The 20,507-nt window shown below is 36.1% G+C and overlaps 1 protein-coding gene across 14 annotated transcripts in view; it reads right to left on the bottom strand.

Moving 5' to 3' along the window:
- The window catches only part of LOC100650743 (glutamate-gated chloride channel), a 41,587-nt gene that overhangs the window by 8,688 nt on the left and 12,392 nt on the right, over positions 1-20,507 (bottom strand). For 7 of the 14 annotated variants that reach the window (XM_012316454.3, XM_003400763.4, XM_012316458.3 and 4 more), the window contains 5 exons: positions 1,534-1,603; positions 1,300-1,453; positions 1,138-1,220; positions 454-588; positions 191-343 (listed from right to left, as the gene is read on the bottom strand). In XM_012316454.3, the coding sequence (XP_012171844.1) occupies positions 191-343; positions 454-588; positions 1,138-1,220; positions 1,300-1,453; positions 1,534-1,603 (595 nt within the window). Of the gene's footprint in view, positions 1-190; positions 344-453; positions 589-1,137; positions 1,221-1,299; positions 1,454-1,533; positions 1,604-11,913; positions 11,982-17,360; positions 17,429-20,507 lie in introns of those variants that run through there. The other 7 variants (XM_012316455.3, XM_012316461.3, XM_020866388.2 and 4 more) reach the window with 3 other exon arrangements.

The raw sequence follows: 20,507 nt of genomic DNA on the forward strand, positions 1-20,507 counted from the left end.
AGTATCATAAAAGAAAAGTCTAAAAGTTTGTGAGCTTATAGCATTCACTAGCACGAATAAAATATGGAAGAATAGTAGAATGAAAAAAAATGTAAGGATATCTTGAAATCTATTGATATGGCATAAATAAAGTAGATGAATGTAGTGGTGGATGGATAAAATGAATTGCTGATTTCAATTGAAACGTTACCAAGTGAAACTCGAGCTGGTACAGCACTTTGATCGAGCCAGAACGATACCCAGGATACAATTACAAGCATACAGCAGGGGATGTAGATTTGAATAAGATAGTAACTGAATTCTCTCTTGAACAGCAAGTCAACTTTCAGGCAACTGTATTCTCCTGCAAGTCGATCGAATATCTAATTAGACTTTATACGTATATTTTAGCAAGCCATTTCTTGAATAACGGAGATGAAATAAGAATGGGAAGAAGGAAGGTAATTTACTGACCAGTATTCGTCTTGCTATTACAATAATCGGTATAAAATTTCTCCAACGTGAACCGAGGCAGGTGTAAGTTTTTAACAACTTGGACAGGATCTCCTTCTTTCCACAGGAAAACCAAATCATCGGTTGTCCAACCATCTGGAAAACAAATATCGATTAGTCAACTTTCAATGAAATTGATAACTAACTATAAATTTTTAAACAAATTTGTAAAAGGGAAGAAAGAGAAATTCAGTGATTTACAGTAGCATGTAAACGTTTCTGGGCAGGAAGATTTTTCACTTTATATTTCAAAATTTTATGGAATATTATCTATAATAATATTATAAATTGATACTTATAAAATGTTATTATTTTTGTATTTTATAGAATTTTAAATAATATATATGTATATATTACTCAAGCATATAACAGTGTTTGTGTATATCGTACTATCTTCTTTTACTTATACTTATATACTTATATTCAATATTCAATATTCAATATTCAATATTGGAGTGATTGCATAGTGTTAGATATTTTTAAGCTGCGTTTTTTATCTTTAAAATCTGGTGCAGTAGCAAAGTAGATATCTGATGGTGTTTTGCTAGCGTTGTAATAATGTTAAAGCTTCATTCTGGCTGGAAATTTTTGCATGTCACTGTAACTGGTAATATTAATTTTAATTGCTCAAAGTCTGGTACTCACAACTTGCCATACGCAACGAGCAAACTTGTCGATCCAAGGGGTATAATTTTAAATTCATCGGGCATGATAATGTTAGGGATATCCTGAAACATAAGAATATTCTCAGATTATAGGAAACAGCAAAGAGAAATTCATTCTTTAAATATATTAATTCTAATTTACCGTATACTGTATAGAACGAAACCATTGGGAAAAATACGAATGTACACATTCGGCATAATAATGTTGTGAAAATGTCCTTCTTTCTCGTTCGAAAAGAACAGATCTGGCATCCAAACGCGACTTGCATCCGTCAATGTCAAATATTTTAGACGACCTGCAATTTGACGACGCAACACATATGATGAGATTCAACTATAAAATATACCGGACAATAAAGTCAATGATTCTTCATACCTTTAAAATCACTAAATCTTAATCGTTCATCCAGCCATTGTTCCCGGAATGTTAACTGTACAGAGTACTCCTGCAGAGAAAAGAAATGGGAATGATTTAATCGAGTGAACTCCTGCTCGCACCAAAATCAATAGCAAATATGTAATTTATGCTCGAAATGATCGTTTGGAATTTCTATAATGACGAAACGGACATATGAAAAGTTCGTTTGTAAATCGAAGTGACAAACGGAGCAGCTGCAGAAATTTCAAAGCAGTCGTCAGAAGGAAGATGCTTTGTATGTTAAAAGTTAATTGAAAATGTTGGACTAATATTGTGAATTAATTTTATTCGATTAGTACTTTGTTATATATTTCGAATTATTCCTTGGGACGTCAGCTTCGAAACTTCTACGCTCCTCCCTAATCGTGAAATCAATCTACGGAAAACAAACAGGGAGAAATCAATGAAATCGATACAGCGATAAAGAAACAAATTTTTGTACACAATTAATTAATTGGAAGAACAAACACATATGTAACGTAGAATTGTCATAATTCGACAGGAAAATAATTTTTATCTTTTCGTCGTGCAATATCGCCGAATCCATTAGCAATTGCTTCGAATGGTTGACAATTGTTTTACTGACCTGGTTGACGTTGTGAAAAAAACAAGTGAAATACTATGGTAATACAGTGGCGAGCCAAACTGAGATACTTTCCATTTTTAATTCCACAATTATCGTATCACATCTATTCGAAGTCGTCTTCGATCCGTTTTTAGACAAAGTACTTGTAACTGGTGGATTATTTCTAATTTTTTTTGGGCAGATCATTTAAGAGAAAAGAAATAAGCTAAATCTTTCTAAATATGAAATTTGTCTGACGTGTGAATAATGTTAACACATATGGCATTGTTACATTGAAGACGGATAGGAACGGTCTGAGACTTCAAAGAAGAAACGAGAGGACAGTAAGCTGCATCAATAAACGTGAACGAGGTCAGTAATTGCGTAACATCAGCACCTTAAAGTCACCGACAGATCTTCTAAAAATGACATTTTCAAAGTAGCCATCGTTGAAACTTAACGAAACACGTACAAATGATACTAATAATCTGCTGGATACTAAAAGGTTCAAATATCCTTGCAGATTCGATCAGCGACAAATCCGATCGACTGCGGCAACGAATAAATATACAAATTACAAACTCATAAGGGAGAAAGGAACAAGATACGAAAAAAATGGTGATAAAATGTCACTATATATATATAGAACAAAGGAACTAGAGACACCCTTGTATCTCGAATAATTTCATCAACGACGTTTCGAACATCCTGCCTACTTTGTATCTCGTATATCAGCCCAATCGAACGAAAGTATCGTGTTCTAAAATATTTCGTTCGACTCTCCTAACGCTCCGTGAAAAAGAAGAACAAAACAGTCAAATGGAAATTCGATTTTTCGTTACCACTGTGTCACTATGTCTCCTCGCGTGTCTTTTCAACGACACGTCCAACTTTAAAACTGTTCGTCTTTTTTTTCCAGGCCGGAAGCGTAAGGGCCCACGAAAGGCGTTCTCTCGTGGAGAAAGAACAGGGCGAAGAAGAAGAGGAAGCGAAAAAAGGGGCGGAATAAGAAAAAAGATTAACCCTGTACGGTTTTAGAGGTCGTTTCAACGGCAAAGAGCACTTCTGCTCCGACGACGAAAGGTCGTGGTAAATTTTCCTCTTTCTCCGCCCTCTCTTCCTCTCTGCTACACTTCTTCTTCTTTTTTTGGCCACGGAGCGTTAAAGAATCAAGGCTGTGTGGATATCTTGCTGGAATGAAAAATCTCGTCGCCGAGAAAAATGGGGTAAAGAGGGGGTTGGGCGAAAGGCGGTGGTGGACGAACAAACAATGATGTTCAAGTATAGTTGTATACATCGCGTTGAAGCAAATGTAAGAGGCATGCAACGAAGCAACATCGAAACTAACTACGTAACTACCAGTGGTTCCAGCTAGAAACAGAATAACTACATATGCTATGTAATACATATACGTATATATATGTGTATATATATATGTCTCTGTCTTGAAATTATTGATAGAATAGAGGAATATATATGTATGTATATATATAGACGTATATGTACGTGTTTGTATTATATGTACATTGCAAGTGAACAACGCATGCATCTTGGCTCACAGTTTAACTTTTTCCCGGCTGGACCTGTCCACGTCGACGGCGTCCTGTCTCTCTTTTCTATTTTTTTTTTTTTTTCTTAATTTTGACTTTTTTTTTTGTTTGGAAAGGGAGTTACAGAAAACGTCCAAAATATTCTGTGCAATTATTTTGGTCATTCTTCTTTTCTTTGGCTTTTACTTTGTTTCCCTCGATTGTTGGCAAGTCGAATACAAATTAAAACCTAGACGTGATCCTTTCTCGTTTACGATCCTGTTTCGTTCGATCTTTCTCTTAATTCCTTTCTATCTCTTTTCATTTGTTTCTTTTTCTCTTTTTCTTTGTTTTCGTGTTGGTTTCGCTTGTTCGTTTTGCTCGTTCGTTTAGTATCTGGCAATTTCTTTTACCTTTCTCGCTGGTTAATTCCTGGTTGCGAACACTTACCATTATTCCGCTAGTTTCTGAAAATTGAGCAACATGTCGCAAAGGAGGATCTATACAGCCTCCCGACGTTTGTATTTTCGCCTCGTATTTCTCTCTTATTTGATCGCTCGTGGCGTGATTACTTCAGCGCGTTTGCTCGAACCTCGTTATAGGGAGTCGCATGGTTCTCTTATTTCTTTTTTTTTTTTTTTTATATACGTGTCGGTGTGTTGGGAAAAACCGTTCAAAATTGAGCGTAAAACACGCGCGAGCTCGCTGAAACTCCGCGACAAAAAGTATTGAGCGCTGTGCGCGGTTGAAAAATAATCTCCTTTGTAAGTTACTTTTAAAGACAGTTTAGAATCGTTTTATTTCGGTGGAAAAATCCGTTTACACAGAGCGCTGCATAAGGAAGTAATCGTCGAAAAATGAAAAAAAGCCGCGATTTTACTTATGGAACTCCTGTTGTTTAAATATTCATACTATATCGTATACGCTATTAAAATAATCCACCTGAACTTGCCCACAAAAATCAAATTTCCTTAGCTCATTGAATAGACGATGATTAAAGAGGAATATTGATAACCAATAGTCAAGCGAAGAATTTGTGTATTTAACAAAATTTTAATTCAGATATGGCTCGTTATGTTTTTTCTTTTTTATCGTTAGTAAACGATAAGTATATCATTGTAGCATATATTCGTGTGAAAGGTAAACGATACAATTCTTTCTTCACAGGCGATATTTAATTATTCAACATACTTTCTATCGGTCTGACGTTGCAAAAGCGATACATCTCAACGGTTCATTCAGCCCATTCACTTTCACTCTCATGAATATATTACACGCAAGTAGTACGAGTCAGCTAATAATTCGACTCTGTCGTACGGATGGCAAATTTCAGCGTGTCAAAAGTAGCACTTTCGTCGGTATTTTATTATCCTCTTACCTTTCGGTATGAAAATCTAAGAACAGCTCGTTCTTTCCGAACCGATTAAAAATTATATAAAATTCAATTATCAGCCAATAATTTCTTATTCTTCTAAAGATTCCTAATTCTCCTAAAGACGTCCTGCTTCTCAATTTCTTTTTGATATTAGACCATGATTTTAACCATAATTAATCGTTACTTTATAGCAAATTATATTCACTTTAATAAAGACGAATACCTGACGCCGCGAAACTGCCATTCACTCGATATCGATCTCTTAACGTAACTGCATTTCAGAAGCTTTTCTATCGCATCACTGTCGTAACAATGTATCGGACGAAAAATTTTGCGACATTATATAAACCCTATACTCGTTAATCCTCAGTTCGAAAAACTGATATCGACATCGGAGTTGAAATGAAACTTTTATTACGAACGAACCGTATCTTTGAATCGAAATTAAAGTTCGTTCGACAAGCGTATTGTACGACAACAGACGCGAGAAATTAATATTTGTTAACAAATATCAGCGAAATACAAAAGAAGAAAGTTCGCAGGTAGAAAATCGCATTTTTCAATGCTCGGTTCAAGCAAGTAGCGAATGCAACTCGCAAACGCCAATTTAACCCAATACACAACGTGCTATCTTCGAACCCAATACCTTTCTATATCGTGATTTCGCTATCATAGGCTGGAAGACGTTTTTTTTTTTTGTAGCTGAATTAAATGATCGTATGCGTGACAGAGAAAATATTAAACTCAGAGAAAGATTAAAGAAAGGGAAAGGAAAGAACGAATAAAAGAAGACAAAAAATAATACGAAAAAAATAGATGAAACGAAGGTGAAAGAATAGAAGAGAGAAGATCGTTCCATTGAAACGAACGGTACATACCATGTCGTCCTTTTAAACGTTTCCCTTTAAGGAAAACCATAGGAGATGTTGCTGCATGGAAAAAGTGATTTTTTTTTCTATACATAATCACAGTCAAGCCTTCTAGAGCGACGAGCTAAAAGCATATTTCCACGATTTTCCTTCGAATGCCCTTTTTAACCCTTCTTTCTTTAAGAGAAACAACGATATAGCTTGGTGGAGAAAATTCGCTTAAGCGCGTCGATTAAAAGATTTTATCATCGTATGCTTCATCACATCGTGTTCTTTGATTCGGGATAGGAATTTAATGTAGACCGAATATCTTCGAGGTCTGTTCCTAGTTCCAGTTTTTTCTTTATAGAAAATGGTTCCGATGAACGATATCAATTATTATCGACGATCGATTCTTATTTTTGCCGATTATGTTTTCGGTTAAGTACGAAGTCAGTGAAATTATATTCGCAGCTTCCATTACTATACCGTTGATGATATTGCGGGATATACGTGCGAAGAATATTTCTCGAGGATTATCGACATCGCGCCAAACTAATCTTGAGAATATTATTATTCCCCAGGAAACGTATTTCGCAGATTATTCTCTGGACGATGTTAATTCTCCTTCGGGAACCCTTCACGGGACATAACAGCTGCGCGAAAAACCTTTGAAATACATGTTCCACATAAAGATAGAACGTAACAAATATATCAAAGTGTATTAGAAAAGGAGAATATTCTGCAAAATGGGCGTAACTGAATTTCAAAACATCGATTCTTTAACATTTTCACATTCACCGTGTACTTCTCCAAGCGAACATTTTGAGAAAATGGGAAAATAAGAATAGACTTTCCACTTTCAACATTATTCGTTATCGATCGAATGATCCAAATTATGTTTCTCGGATGTTGTAAAAGATGTATTGTGCCATAAAATGTGTTACGATGTCTGATAAGAATGACTCGTTGAAGCATAGTGCATGTCATAAGCGATAGAAGATTGATCAGCAGTGAACGTGTTAATCTTCTTCACGGTGGCCTTTGCATCGAGTCTTTCCTCCTTTGTTCAACGTTATCTTTCCTCGAGATCCCACAATATTTCGCGTCGATTATCGCGCAGATGCGCCACTTCGACGATTCTCAAGCGACAAGCTCGTGATTTTCGAACGGATATGAAGGTTGACATATGGATGGCTGTTGAACTGATCGATGGCTCGATGAAGTTCGACTCGGCCGGGTTTTTTCCAGCGACGTTTTTCGCGAAATATCTTATGTTCCAGTGATGAATGGACGACAACGATACAGACAGACAGAGAAAAAAGATAGCTAAGAAAAGATAGATGAGTCGGACGTGAAGAGAGACGAATGGACTAGGATAAGGATGGGCTAGACTCTTGGAGTACGCAACCCTGTTCATTAATATTAGGACACTCATGGAAAATGAGGCATAAATTTATAAAATTATCAGGGAGTCATGAAAACTTCTAGTAATTTAAAATCTTGCGTTATAAATAATTAATACAGTCACAGTTATAAGAAAATTACGTGTGTACATACGTGTACTATGACGTCTTCGAAATCATAGTACAATAAGTCGAGTGATGATTCTACGTGAAAAAATAAGTCGAAGAAGAGGAATAACATTTTTTCGTTTAATGCTTCATTTTCGAGAAAAATGAGTTTGAAGATTCGTTGGGTAGGCGTGCGTTAATTGCAAGTTTCGAGGTATTCGACGTTTCTTTTTGCTCGTGTACTGCTTGCATTATGATTTCGGAGACACTTCGTATAAATAACGTAATATATGTATAATATCGTATTGTAATAAAAATGCCTGTTGATTCTGAATTTAAGAAATCTTCTTTTAATGCCTATTTTGGCTGGTGGGTTGACCGCTCCTTTAAAAACTAGTTAAACGTATGGAATAAGAAGATTGAAGTAGTACACCCTATATCTAATTTGGATTCCAAAAATAAAGATAGGGCGATATTATTGAAATTTTCAAGAAGTAGGTTAGACTATCTAGGTCAATCTTCGAGACTAGAGAAGTACATACGTAAATCTTTATTTTGGAAGGCAAATTTCTAACGCCAAGCAATTTAAATATTCAAAAATTCTTAACCTATTCGTCGTCAGTACCTAGAAGAGCAAATTTGTTCAAACATTCAATGATAATTTCGAAGAAGTTACCGCATGTACTTGTGCCTGAGTCTGACTGCATAATAATCGTCGTGCTAATTTGAATCGATCATGAGGTTTGGAACGAGACCAGCAGGTGTTCTAATATTTATGAGCTGGGATGTACATATACATACATCACCGACAGAAAGTTTGGAAGCAGAGAATCGTTCTCAAAGCTGTACAAATTCCTTGAATTCAATTCAATTTCTAATAAAACGTCAGATTTATTCGCACGAGAACGACTTACTTACAGAAGCAAAGAAAAGTTATGCAGTCATGTACGAATTACTTCGAGCTCGCCGTCATTCGATTATTTAGAAAATCACGTCGAAGAAATGTCGAGGGTTTCTAACATCTATAGAAAACGTTATTTGTCTTAAACAAAAAGAAAACACGTTATATTTAAAAAATCTCATACGACGATACTTCCAAACTTTGTATCGACAGTGTACAATAGAACATGCAATCTTAGAATTAAAAAAAGAGGGGAAAAAAAAGAAATGATAGAGACAAGTATGCACGATTCGTGACGTAACCAATCACAATAACTCGTTCCCATTTCAATAAATATGTACCGACAATGACGGCCGTGGCCACTGAAATATCACCGTTCTATCATGCTCAGCGACGATTAGAGAAGCTGGAGGCCGGAAGATTGAATCAGCTTTTGAAAAAAAAAAAGAAAAAAGACCACTCTAGGACTTGCATGATGAAGTCGATTTTTATCGTTTCGTTTCATCGTCACCCTTAGACTCAACCGCGCGTGTTTGCGATGTTTAAGGAGCAGTTTGCAGGCTGACAGATGTTATCGAAAGCTTCCTCTTCGGAGTCGAAAGTCATTAAATCTTTGCACGCCTCACGCCCGGCCCTACGTACGGAACGGTCGTTTTTCGTATTTACAAGGCGTTAAAACGGATTAAATAACACGACTGTGTTATTTGTCTGCGATCGACGTCGGAGCAAAATGGAAGAATCCGACGTTGTACAAATCTGACGAACGTAGATAGTACGAGTATCGACGATGAAATATGCGCAGGGCATTTGCGAATGATCGTCGAGCGAATGGGTGGAATAAAAATTTCGAGAAGAATATCGGCGAGGTAAACGAAATTTGCGTGCAATCAATTCGTGGAACGGACAACATTTGCATATGTCCTTGAGAAGTGTCGGCGAAGCGAATCTGCAAGCGTTCGTGAGAATAATATTCGCGAAGAGTATTTATGAGAATGATATGTATAATATTCGCGAGTTTAATATTCGTGAACGATATTCGTGAGAATAATATTGGCGAACAAGCGACTCGTGATGAAATATGCAAATTTCGTTTGAAAGAGATACTTACAAAATACGAGCGTAAGTAAAACTCCCAAATATTTGTAAAGCGCGGTATGTTGAAAATCAAAAGTCATCCGACCTTTCTCTGCATCGTCCAATTTCAACCCGCAATATGCTTTCATATATTTTCTTCTAGCAACGATGCAAGTATAGAGATAAGATAATAGTTAGAGACGCAATAACGAATATGCTAACGATAGACAAAGTTATCGCGTGACCATTGGTTATCAATTTAAGTTTTCTTAATTTTTCTTTCTTTCCCTCTTAACCGTGCTGCGTTCTTCGGATCATTTTACACCCGATCGTGCTCTTTATTCTTAATAAATTTCTCTTCGGCTTTATCCGTCGTGGAGTTTCTCTTGGAACATGACAAATCTGTTTTTGCTCGTTCAAATAAGAACCAGAATGAAATAAAAATAGGATAAAAACAAGAATCCAAGGATTGCAGCAAGGTTAAACTATTTCTTAAAATCCCTTAAAATCTCTTACGTTGCTTATCTTAATTCCGTCGGCCGTAAAACGTCGATGTAACCCGCAAATGCAGAAGCAACACACGGCAGAACAGTGTACAATACGTATATGTTATCGTAAAAGTCGGAATACGGGAAGATATTAGGATTTACCCGGGAAACCTAACACTCGCCGGTGTTCGGACATATTTACGGTAACATGTACATCGCGAACATCACTAGAGCTGGAATAAAGACGATCGTTCGAAACCATCGCCACTGTCGTCTTCGTCGTCTAATTGAGCGCGATAGCCAAATGCAAATACGCTTTTCGATATTTCGAACTTGTTACCGACGAGATACAAGATCGACGCTAGGGTTGAGAAATCGGATGGATAAAATGACAGGTGCAGATCATGACGATTCCAAGTGTTCCGCAACGATTGCTCCGTCCAGGCTCTAGTAGTCACGCAGCAAAAGAAGAAATTAAGACTGAGAAGAGAAAAAGAAAAAGAAGAGAATATGGCGCGTAAAAGAGGAGTGATTAAAGGAGCCTCGACTTTTGACTTTCGACTTCGACTGCCTGCGTACGAAGGATCGTATTTTTCTTTTCTTTTTTTTTTTCGGTGAGAAGTGGACCAACCATTTTCGTAAATGTAACTTTCGAGATTTCATAGAGTCGATGTTTTTAGAGATGAAGGATGAAAAGAATAGAATGAAAGGTTTAGGAAGATGGATCTTTGATTGATAGAATTCGTCTTTAAGATAATACAGCCCATTGAACAATACGTAGCTTCAAGTGCAAGTCGATTTTTCCAACGTATTGTGATAAAAGTGTCTTTTACGTGATATATTTCTGTGGTAACGTTTCGAAAGAAAACGTGGTTTTCCACGTAATCGATAAGGGTGTGTTTTACATGGAAGTGGCTGGGTTGACGCAATGCTGGTGAACCTTGAAATGAAACTCCGCATACGCACGCTTAACTTGCATATTAGTCGAGCCGAATGATAACACTCCTGTTACTGAAACAAATTCACTCAGGACACGTTTAGCAAGGGGACTCACGTCAATCACCGATTCGAAGACACCAGACAATCCTCAACAGACATTCATCTGCAAGACCAAATATATCGTCCTTTCTGGGCCAATATTATCTCGACCGAATTGCATTTTGGATAGGAAAATTTAATTGACCAACTTATATAAAGAATAAAACTAAAATTCTCACGGAAGGAGGGAGTTAAGCGAAAAGAAAAAAGAGAAAAAGAGAGAGGGAGGAAAGGAAAGAAAGAACTCATATAGAAAAATATGATAGGAGAATAGGGGATGGGTCAGGATTGACACGATCGCTCGCACGCATGATCGAAAGGAATAATAAAGAAAAAACGTGGAACAAGAAAGCAATCCACGGGTCGAGTCTATATGTTTTATGCATCGTCTCGTATATTTCTCATTATCCGTCGCGCCTCTTTTTTCTTGAGTTCTCTAGCAAAAAGATTCCAACAAGGCACAGACTTGGTTGCAACGACCAGCACAATCAAAAAATCGAACGTTCCGACAATCAAATATATATGTATATATACACACATATATATATATATGAATGTACGTATATATCGTGTAGATAACTGAACCATATAACGTTCGTTATACGGATATACACGTATATTCATACATGTATACATATGTATGAAATAGTAAATATATATATATTCATATATATATATCTATAGATATGTATATCAACATGACAGTCAACGACATCGAGAAAAATCAACGAGGTGCGACTGATAGCACACATCCAACTGTTAGCGCGGCTTATCCACCATGTATATATTTATATATGTATGTATTCTCGTTTGCGAAGCTGCCCCTCACATACGTATAAATATATACACACCACATGTAATACAAATACAAGTACAGACAAGTGCAAGTCTTACGGCATCATATACACGTGACGTTTAAATATTAATAGTTATACACAATGTGTGGATATACAGATTGGTATATATAGGCCTTTTGTTTGAGATGATTGACTTAGATTGCACTCACCATGTTATAATCATCTATTTTGCTGATAGAGCGGAGAAAGATGTTGACCTTCACATTTGTCGGCCCATCTAATACGTCGACCGGAACAGAACAAAACAAATCGATTAATTAAAAAATCAGTTGCCGTGGCACCGAGATTTACATGGATTTTTTATTTATTTATTTATTTGTTATTCTTTTCTTTAATTCTTTGGCTTTAGCTCTTTTCGCTCGTTACTCGGCCGCTTCTATCCGGCATAATTTTCCTTCCTTTTTGTTTCACCTTCGAAACAGCTGTATATATGAATGAAGAAGGAAATGGTTGTCTTTTGGATCATGAATAGGAGGAACTTTTCGTTTCACGTCGTTTTCTTTCGTTTTCAAAGGAAATTCTGAAATGGTTCGCGGTTCTCGAAATTTTGATCGATCTCGCTAAAAAAAAAAGATAGAGCATTTCTTTCTTTATTTTTTCTTTTTTTTTCTCAGGTACTTTTCAACGCGATACTTGCTTGCCTGTAAATCGTCGTTCCTCCGGTAATATAGGACAAGCGGATGACTATGAGATGTCATGGAGGTATGATTTGTACGCATGAGAACATCCAAGCTAGCTAATGTTGCACGATGAAATGTTTCACGATGCGAGCCTCGGCAATTGAATTGCAAAGTAAACGAGCGGTCGGATTAGTTTATGCAACGATTCGGCGCCGTTTCGCGCCACTTGCTACGAATTATGGTGGCTTCCGTGTGTTCGATCCTCGAGATATCACAGCTCGACGAATGTTGCGAATTTTTAACATCTTCCCAAGCTTCTTCTTCTTTTTCCTTTTTTCCTTTCGGCAATTTTTCTATTTGTTTCATATAATAGTCGTTCGACGCTCGAATCTCAAGAAACTTATTAATAGATAAAGAGAGGCTGAAGAGTTTGGAAAAATGATAAAAAATTCGCAAGCCACTAGTGTCCACTCTATATGAATGCTAATGGTTTCAATGGTATGATCGAGTGCACTTTGTTTTAGTTCGATCCCTTTTTTTAAATCGTTCACGCTTCTGTGCGAAAGAAAGTTGACTCGTTTAACGTAGTCACGTCAATGATGTGGATCCTTCTTGAAAAGGTGGTCCCACTTTAGACTACAATATGTGAATTGGTCGAGTTAGTATATCGTTTAAATCTTTCGAACATATTTCTTTATCCTGTAATAGAAATAGCAACGATTAAAATGACGATTTCTTTTTTCTTTTACAGCTATCGAGTCTTACGCTACGAGTTAGAACGGTTTTCTTGATCTACGATATTTAATTAGATCAAGTGTTGTACAATTTATTTTTACTATTTACGTAGCGATTGAAAGGAGCACTTTGAACATTTCGTAAAAAACGTGTTCAGTTTAAAGCTGAATCACGATGAAGGATGAAAATTATGGTAAGATTACAGTCACATATTTTAAGACGGGGAGATGCTTGATTAGATGCAACGATAATCAAATAGGTAGCGAGTGAGGCGTCCCAAAATTTGACAAGACAACCTCTATAAAAATAATATCGTTGAAGCTACACTATTTTCTATGACAGCGAAGAAACAAAAATTACGTTGGAGCTTGTAAGCGTCTCAACTTCTCTCAGCGACGATACGCAACTTGTTCGAAAGAGGATTAAACGAGAGTCGAAGTCGAAACAAAAGGGGGAAAAGATCTCTTGACAATGGATGATGGACTGAACGTCTCGTGAAGGTATTCGAACGTGTAACTCGTGAGGAATGAGATGAACGATGATATCGTTTCATTTTTTAAGCAGCTTCCAGACGGTGATAGCGAACGATTCTTGCCTCGTTTCTGTTTGCATGTTACACAGAGAAACGAAGGAGAACCATTGGAATCGTCGGAGATACCGCGTTTCTCGAAACCTGTTATTCCTTTTTCCCTTAGAAAAATCTCGATCGAATGCATCCTTTGAGGAAAATGATCTACGAAGAAGGATAAATAGAAAAGCTCGCATACATGTGTATATATACATAGAATGTTTGTTAAGCGTCGTACAAATTGAAGAACAAAGGAAACACGGAAAACATACAGAAAAAGAGATAGGAAAATATAATAAGACAAAGTATCTTGAAAAATATTCGAAAATTATTCGATAGGCTAACGTTGAAGTTACATCAAACTTCCAAAGATCTGCTTGTTCACGATGATGAACTCGTTATTGACAAAACGAGATCTCTGTTACGATCTCGTTTTATTAACTACAATTTCATATAATTTCTCGTAGTCGTCGTCGTTTTTGCATCGAACAACTTTGAAACTTTATAGACGCCATCACGCAGAAATCGATAGTTTTAATTAGAATATTACCGAGCGGACCGGTGATTTTCGACGATTTCTCGTTTTCCAAATGATTGAAAATTGCACACATCTGTACAACATGCTGTGCATGCCCCGCCATCGTTTAATCCCTTACTGCACTCTACTTTCTTCTTCTCTTTTATCTGTCTTTATTCTTTTCGTATTTTCTTTCTTTTTGCAAAATATTTTAAATATTTTCGTTAAACTCTAATTTACATTGATTGAAGGACAGATCGGCCGATGAACACACACGTTCCTTGCTGCTACGTCGCTACTACCTCGAACGAGGAAATCGAATATGTCTCGAGTGAATCGAGGTTTAATAATTATTATCTTCTATCTCTGTAATATTAAACAAAAGTGGAATTACGAGAAAATTGCGTTGAAAGTTGATGAGAAATACGCGAAGCCACGGAATATGAAACATTTGATAATTACGACTTCGGTATTAAACATATTTACAGTATCGATTGGCGATTAAATAATTTCTTCCACGTGCGTTGAACGAGACACAGATATATTAATCGACTGAAAATAACAAACGAAGCTTCGTAAATGCTACAAAATTCGTAAGACGGATGGAAAAATTGTTTACCTGTGCTATTTTACGGATAAAAAAAAGAAGGACAAAGAATTACTGCGTTCGTTAAATAGGTAGAATAAAATACGAAAGAAAGAGAATAAATAAAAAGAGCTAGTCTTTCTACGCAGACAAATCGAGAGAAAGAACACATGCGAGAAATAAAAAAAGGGAATGACTCACCAGTTGAACGGATCTCGCAGTTTGAAGGAAAAGTATTCAGCTCTACTGCTATAGCACGTAGAAGACGAAATTCAGAGCAAATACTACAAAATATCTGTCGAAACAATTACGATTATTTTAAAAAAAGTAAAATGTAGCTAAAAATTGTCCGATCTAATCGTAAGCCAGCTGAAAAGTATTTCGTTTAACATTCGACAAACACCTGGCGAGGAGCGAAATGTCTTACAAAATTCTACGAAAATTCCTCAAAGTCCCATTCTGTGCACGCTAATTTCGCCAGTTTATCGATTAACACCTTTAAGGGCTGATTTTTTCAAACAATCCTAAAGATACGACAATTTTCTTTCTGCCCCTAAAAGAGTTAACGAATCACCAAACAGAAGCGAAACGTTTAAAAATATCTAAATATTGGGAATATTCTTTGAACTTTCTTTTAAGGCAGATCTAAGACAGAAGAGATAGAAACGATATTAAAGGATATTTTTTGGAAATAGGGTGGCGTTAATGTGAACGCCACCATTAACGTTTTTGTTGAAAGAAAATACCCCATATTATAGATAGCACCCACTTTCTTCTCTTTTTTTTTTTTTTTTACTTTTGCAGTTTGCAACAAATACAAAGCCGCGTTAGTGTGCGGGAAAACGAAGTTTTCTTTTTAGCGGTACTATGAATAAAAAAAAACTATAGCAGCACGAAACACACGAGTCTAGTTGACATTATGCAATAAGGGATTAAATAGAAAAATCGTTAGCGGATGTTACTTGAAATATAATCGTATGTGCGATATAAAACAACAAAGGAGGATAATAATATAATAAAACGGGTAAAGAAACGAACAAGAAATTCGAACAGAGTGTATATATTCTTGATACTGCGTGTATATCGCGCCATTAGGCGAACGGCAATTTTGTCAGCATCTCAACGATTCACACGTGATACAATACTTGATAGGAAGAACAAAAAAAAAAAAAAAAGAAAGAATAGAAAAACCAAAACAGAGAATGCGTATGTTAAAAAAACAACAAACTCCATTAAATCATCTACGACACAATAGCGTGTGAGCGACAGTATATATGGTGTATTCTTTTTTTTTTTTTTTTAATTACGCGCAGCACGACGCTATTTTAACGAATTATCTGGAATGAGATTCTGATACTTCGCCGAAAATTGTTAATATCTTTAATATTTTTTATCGTTATCTAAAAATATTAAAAATATTAGAAAGACGAGAGATACCGTATTTTTAGAATTCGTACTTTTGCCTCGCGAGTGGAGAAAAATTTCCGGTCGTGCTATTCGTAACAGTTCGAGTTTCTCTTATGCATACAAAACATATGCTTGCTTAATATAACATACGAGATAATATAATAGTGGAATTAAAAAAGTTTATGATAGTGGGCCTTAAATACGCACGAGAGAGCCTGGTATAAAAGGGAAAGACAACACAAAGAGGTAAAGAGGAAACGTGTAACGTGTACGTGTGTTTCTTCTTCTTCGTTTTTCTTTCTCTTTCTAGATTTTTATATATATATATATATTGCGAGACAAAGAGCAGCTTTATATATTATAAGAATACTACGTAGAGAATTAGCAGTGAAATACGTGTGCGTATGTATAATACGTTGGTTAATATGTATGTATTATCATACAAACACATAGTAAATGATATTCATTGCACGTCTAGCCACTATTCTCTGGCCAACTATAATCGAAATCTTCTCGTCTTCTAGACGTTCTAAACGTTCAAATGTCTATTCACATTCCTCGAGAGAACGACTTTCAAGGGGTTTTCAACTATAAGACTGCGGAAACATCAGTGCCAGACCGTGCTATGGTATACTAGAAGGATCAAAAAATTTTGTCTATCATAAGTTACGCTTCGATCGTAGAAAGAACTTTTTTTTTGTTATGGTCGATCGACTAAGTATACTAGGAATCTCGTAGATTTGCCATCGACTTTGATAAACACGCGGGGCACGAGACAAAGTTTTCTCTGTTTCTTCGTACGAGTGCTTCTTCGGAAAAAGGAACCGATGTACGTCAAGTTCGTTCTTACAATTGGAAGAAAAGTGAGTTTACTAATCGGAAATCGTGCGAATATTTGGAAAAAAAGAACGACGAACAATTATATAACAACTCCATAGTTGCTGGGATAATCTAACTAATCAGAGAACGACTTCTATGTGTATAATAGCATAATATATATATCGATCTCTGTATTTATAATACATACAGATTGTACAGTCAACATTTAGTAGTACAACACTTAGTAGTATGTATATATAATATAATAGAGGTACGTGTAGGCGTGTGTTTGTGATTTTTTAGGGCATTTGATATTTTTTTTTTTTCTTTTTTATTTAACTTACCATCGTAACGTCATCTATTTTTGAGATACTTCGAACAAATATGTTGACGCGGACAACCGCGGGCCCATCTAACATAGCAAACAGAATAAATAAAATTAATCAATCGTTGAGTAATATCAGTCGCATCGAAGGGATGTAATGAAAATAGAAAGAAACGCTTCTCGAGCTTTCTACGCTTTCTGCGCTTCCTGCAATCAAACGGGCAAACTTTTCGAAATTCTATATTCTTTTCGTCGTTAATTTATTATTTGTATTTCTCTGTACTTTATTTAATATTATTACGAATATTTCTTTTTCTTCGCTTTAAGAGAATTGATTTCTTCGAAAAAGTAGTGGTGAATCGTTGATTCGAGTGATTCGTATCATTTGATTTTTGAAAATCATCAAACTATCTTTGAGTTTCTTATGGGTCGTTATACGTATACATATCGTAGTAAAAAATGAACGATAACTTTAGGGGGAGTAACAGATCGAACTAATCAATCGTAAAGCAAACTAGTGAAAATACAGATTCTTAACGAAAAGCATCAAAGAGAAGAAAAGAAGATAGACACTAAAAAAAAAAAGAAGTGGAAAGAATGAGTTAAGGAACAATTTATTTGATGAATATAACATATAAGTATATCGAGAGTCTAAGAATTTTACAAGCGTTTATAAGAACTTTTCATTCGTGTATACACAGTGTTCAAGTTATTAGCTCCGAGCGTTATTTTTTTTTTTTTTGTGAGAAAAATAAAAGAAGACAATCATTGACTTATAAATAAATAAAAGAAGACTTGTCATTGTATGTGTTTCTCACAAAGAAATGCTGGCAATTAATAACGTGAACATCTTGTATATTATTTTACGGATCCTTAAGAACGTGGTTTTACCATTTAAAAAACGAAGCAGTAGCAGAATTACTGTACTTAATTTTCGAGTTCAGTGGATCGAGAATAGCTGCAGGAAATTATAGTTTCCTCCTGGTTTTGATCTTCGTATATATTGAACAAATATACGTGTAATATTGCCGTCTTATTAATTTCGTGTACATAATTCTTGGTAACAAGATAAAGTAACTTCTCGCGCGTACAAGCGTTAAATGAAGAAGAGACCGACTAGTTTTTCGCTTCTATTCGCAAATATTCTTGACAAATATTCTTTGACAAATATTTGAACGACTACAGCTTGTAAATGAAATCTGAATTCACAGAAAATCTCAATTATTTCGCGTAATTGACGAACATTCTCAATAAATATCTAGGAAATATTAGGACTTTTGAAATATTCAAGCGAGTATAGATACAAGTAAAAATCGAATCGTCTTGTGTGTCATGTAATTCATAGAAATTTCCATAAATTCTTATTTGTATTGTTTCGTGTAATACGTGGATATTTTTGTAAGACAATTTGAAAAACTGAATTACGTTGGATGCTTCTGATATAACTGTTCTCTGCGTTGTTATATCATGGGCAATCTCAACAAGTTGTTTAAGAGTTAATTTGTTGGTTGGACGAGCCAGGCGTATCGTCCTGAGCCATACAGAGTGTTTGCGTAACATTCCGCCCTACATGAACCAGGACAAGACGTCGGACACGTTGTTTCTGTAGTCAGTGTCGAGCATTCACTAATCCTTAATTTACATAATTTGCGTCAATGCTACTATTCTCAGATTAAGAAAGCATTAAGAAAAAGAAAGGATGAAACAAATAAATGCATCTTACTCGATCTTGCATTTTAAAGCGAAACGCAGAGCTACTAAAATGATTCTTCAAATCTTCGAATGTTACTTTCGAATTTTGAAAATCATTCTATAGCGCGCGTGTAAGAAGCGGCTTAGCCTTGTATTTAGCAATATGGAAATTCGATAGGAGGTTTACGTGAGCATAAAAGACTCTCGTGTTCCGGTATCGAAAATTTGAAACAAACTCTGTACATTACTTCTGGATAGCTTTCTCTTCTGAATCGTTGTCTCTATCGAATGCATTTTGTAAAACAGAGATCGTCGACACAGTGAATCAAAAACATCCTCGTTGCTCGACGCTCTTCGAATAAATCTTTTTGACTCACTTTCCACGTACTGTTTACTTTCATTAAATTTCAATACTTTGGTTGGACGCGTTATTGTCCTGTGTCTTTACACGTGTACATTCTATTAATTAATTTTTCTATCGTTGAATCTCGATCATAGTCCAGACAGACTATGATAAATTTCAAATTCCAATCCTTTTCCGATTTCTCAATATCCTGACGCAGGTTGCAAATCGCGCGAAATGCATGCAGAAAATTCGCAGAACGTCGCAACCTCGTCTCAAGTATATCCGGACGCGTCTACGATTCGTCACGAAGCTACGTGAAACGTGTGATTTCGCCTATCGTAGAACTACTTGTCAGGACCGCCTCTGATCGGAAAATAATTTACGAACCACGCACAATTGTATCGATCCTCTGTGTGTACTCACATCGTGTGACACGTTGAAAAGGTAGAACAAGTAAAACCGGACGTATCTGATCGTTCGTGAACGCAATTAAACGTAGCAAAACGTAATTACTAAGTCATCAAGCACTATGAGGAACTACGAAAAACGGGGATGAAAAACTTGGAGGGAACCTATGAGACCAAACACTCTGCCAATATAATCCCTTTCCATTTCTTTTCTCTTATCTTTCCCTCTCTCTCTCCATCTCTCTCTGTCTCTCTCTCTCTCTCTCTCTCTCTCTTTCTCTCCTCTCGTTTCTCTTTTCTCGCTTTCCTATCCCTCTCCTCCTTTATCTTTCAGTTTCGTCTCTTTTTCTCCCTTCATCTTTCATTTTTCTCTCTTCGTCTCTCCCTCTGTAACAACGCCTGTGCTCCTATGTATAGCGTATAAACTGTGTATGTACATACGTGAACATCGAAGCTAGAATGCCACATGCCTGTATCTATGCTAGAGATGCTAATTGGTTTTGTGTGTGATTAGTCATTCTAAATTAAAGGGGAGAATCAATATTGTACACAGATGAAAAATAAAGGCAACAGATATTGATTAATATGTATATCTGGCTGTGTGAGAGAACGGGTGTGAGGGGGAGGCGACAGGTAGTAATCAACAAAGTGATAGACGAGATCGATGGGAGCAGACAGAACTTTTAATCAGAATCTACGAAGGGATCTATGGCGAGCGTCG

The sequence above is a fragment of the Bombus terrestris genome, chromosome 14 (assembly GCF_910591885.1).
Source record: "Bombus terrestris chromosome 14, iyBomTerr1.2, whole genome shotgun sequence".
NCBI lineage: Eukaryota > Metazoa > Arthropoda > Insecta > Hymenoptera > Apidae > Bombus > Bombus terrestris.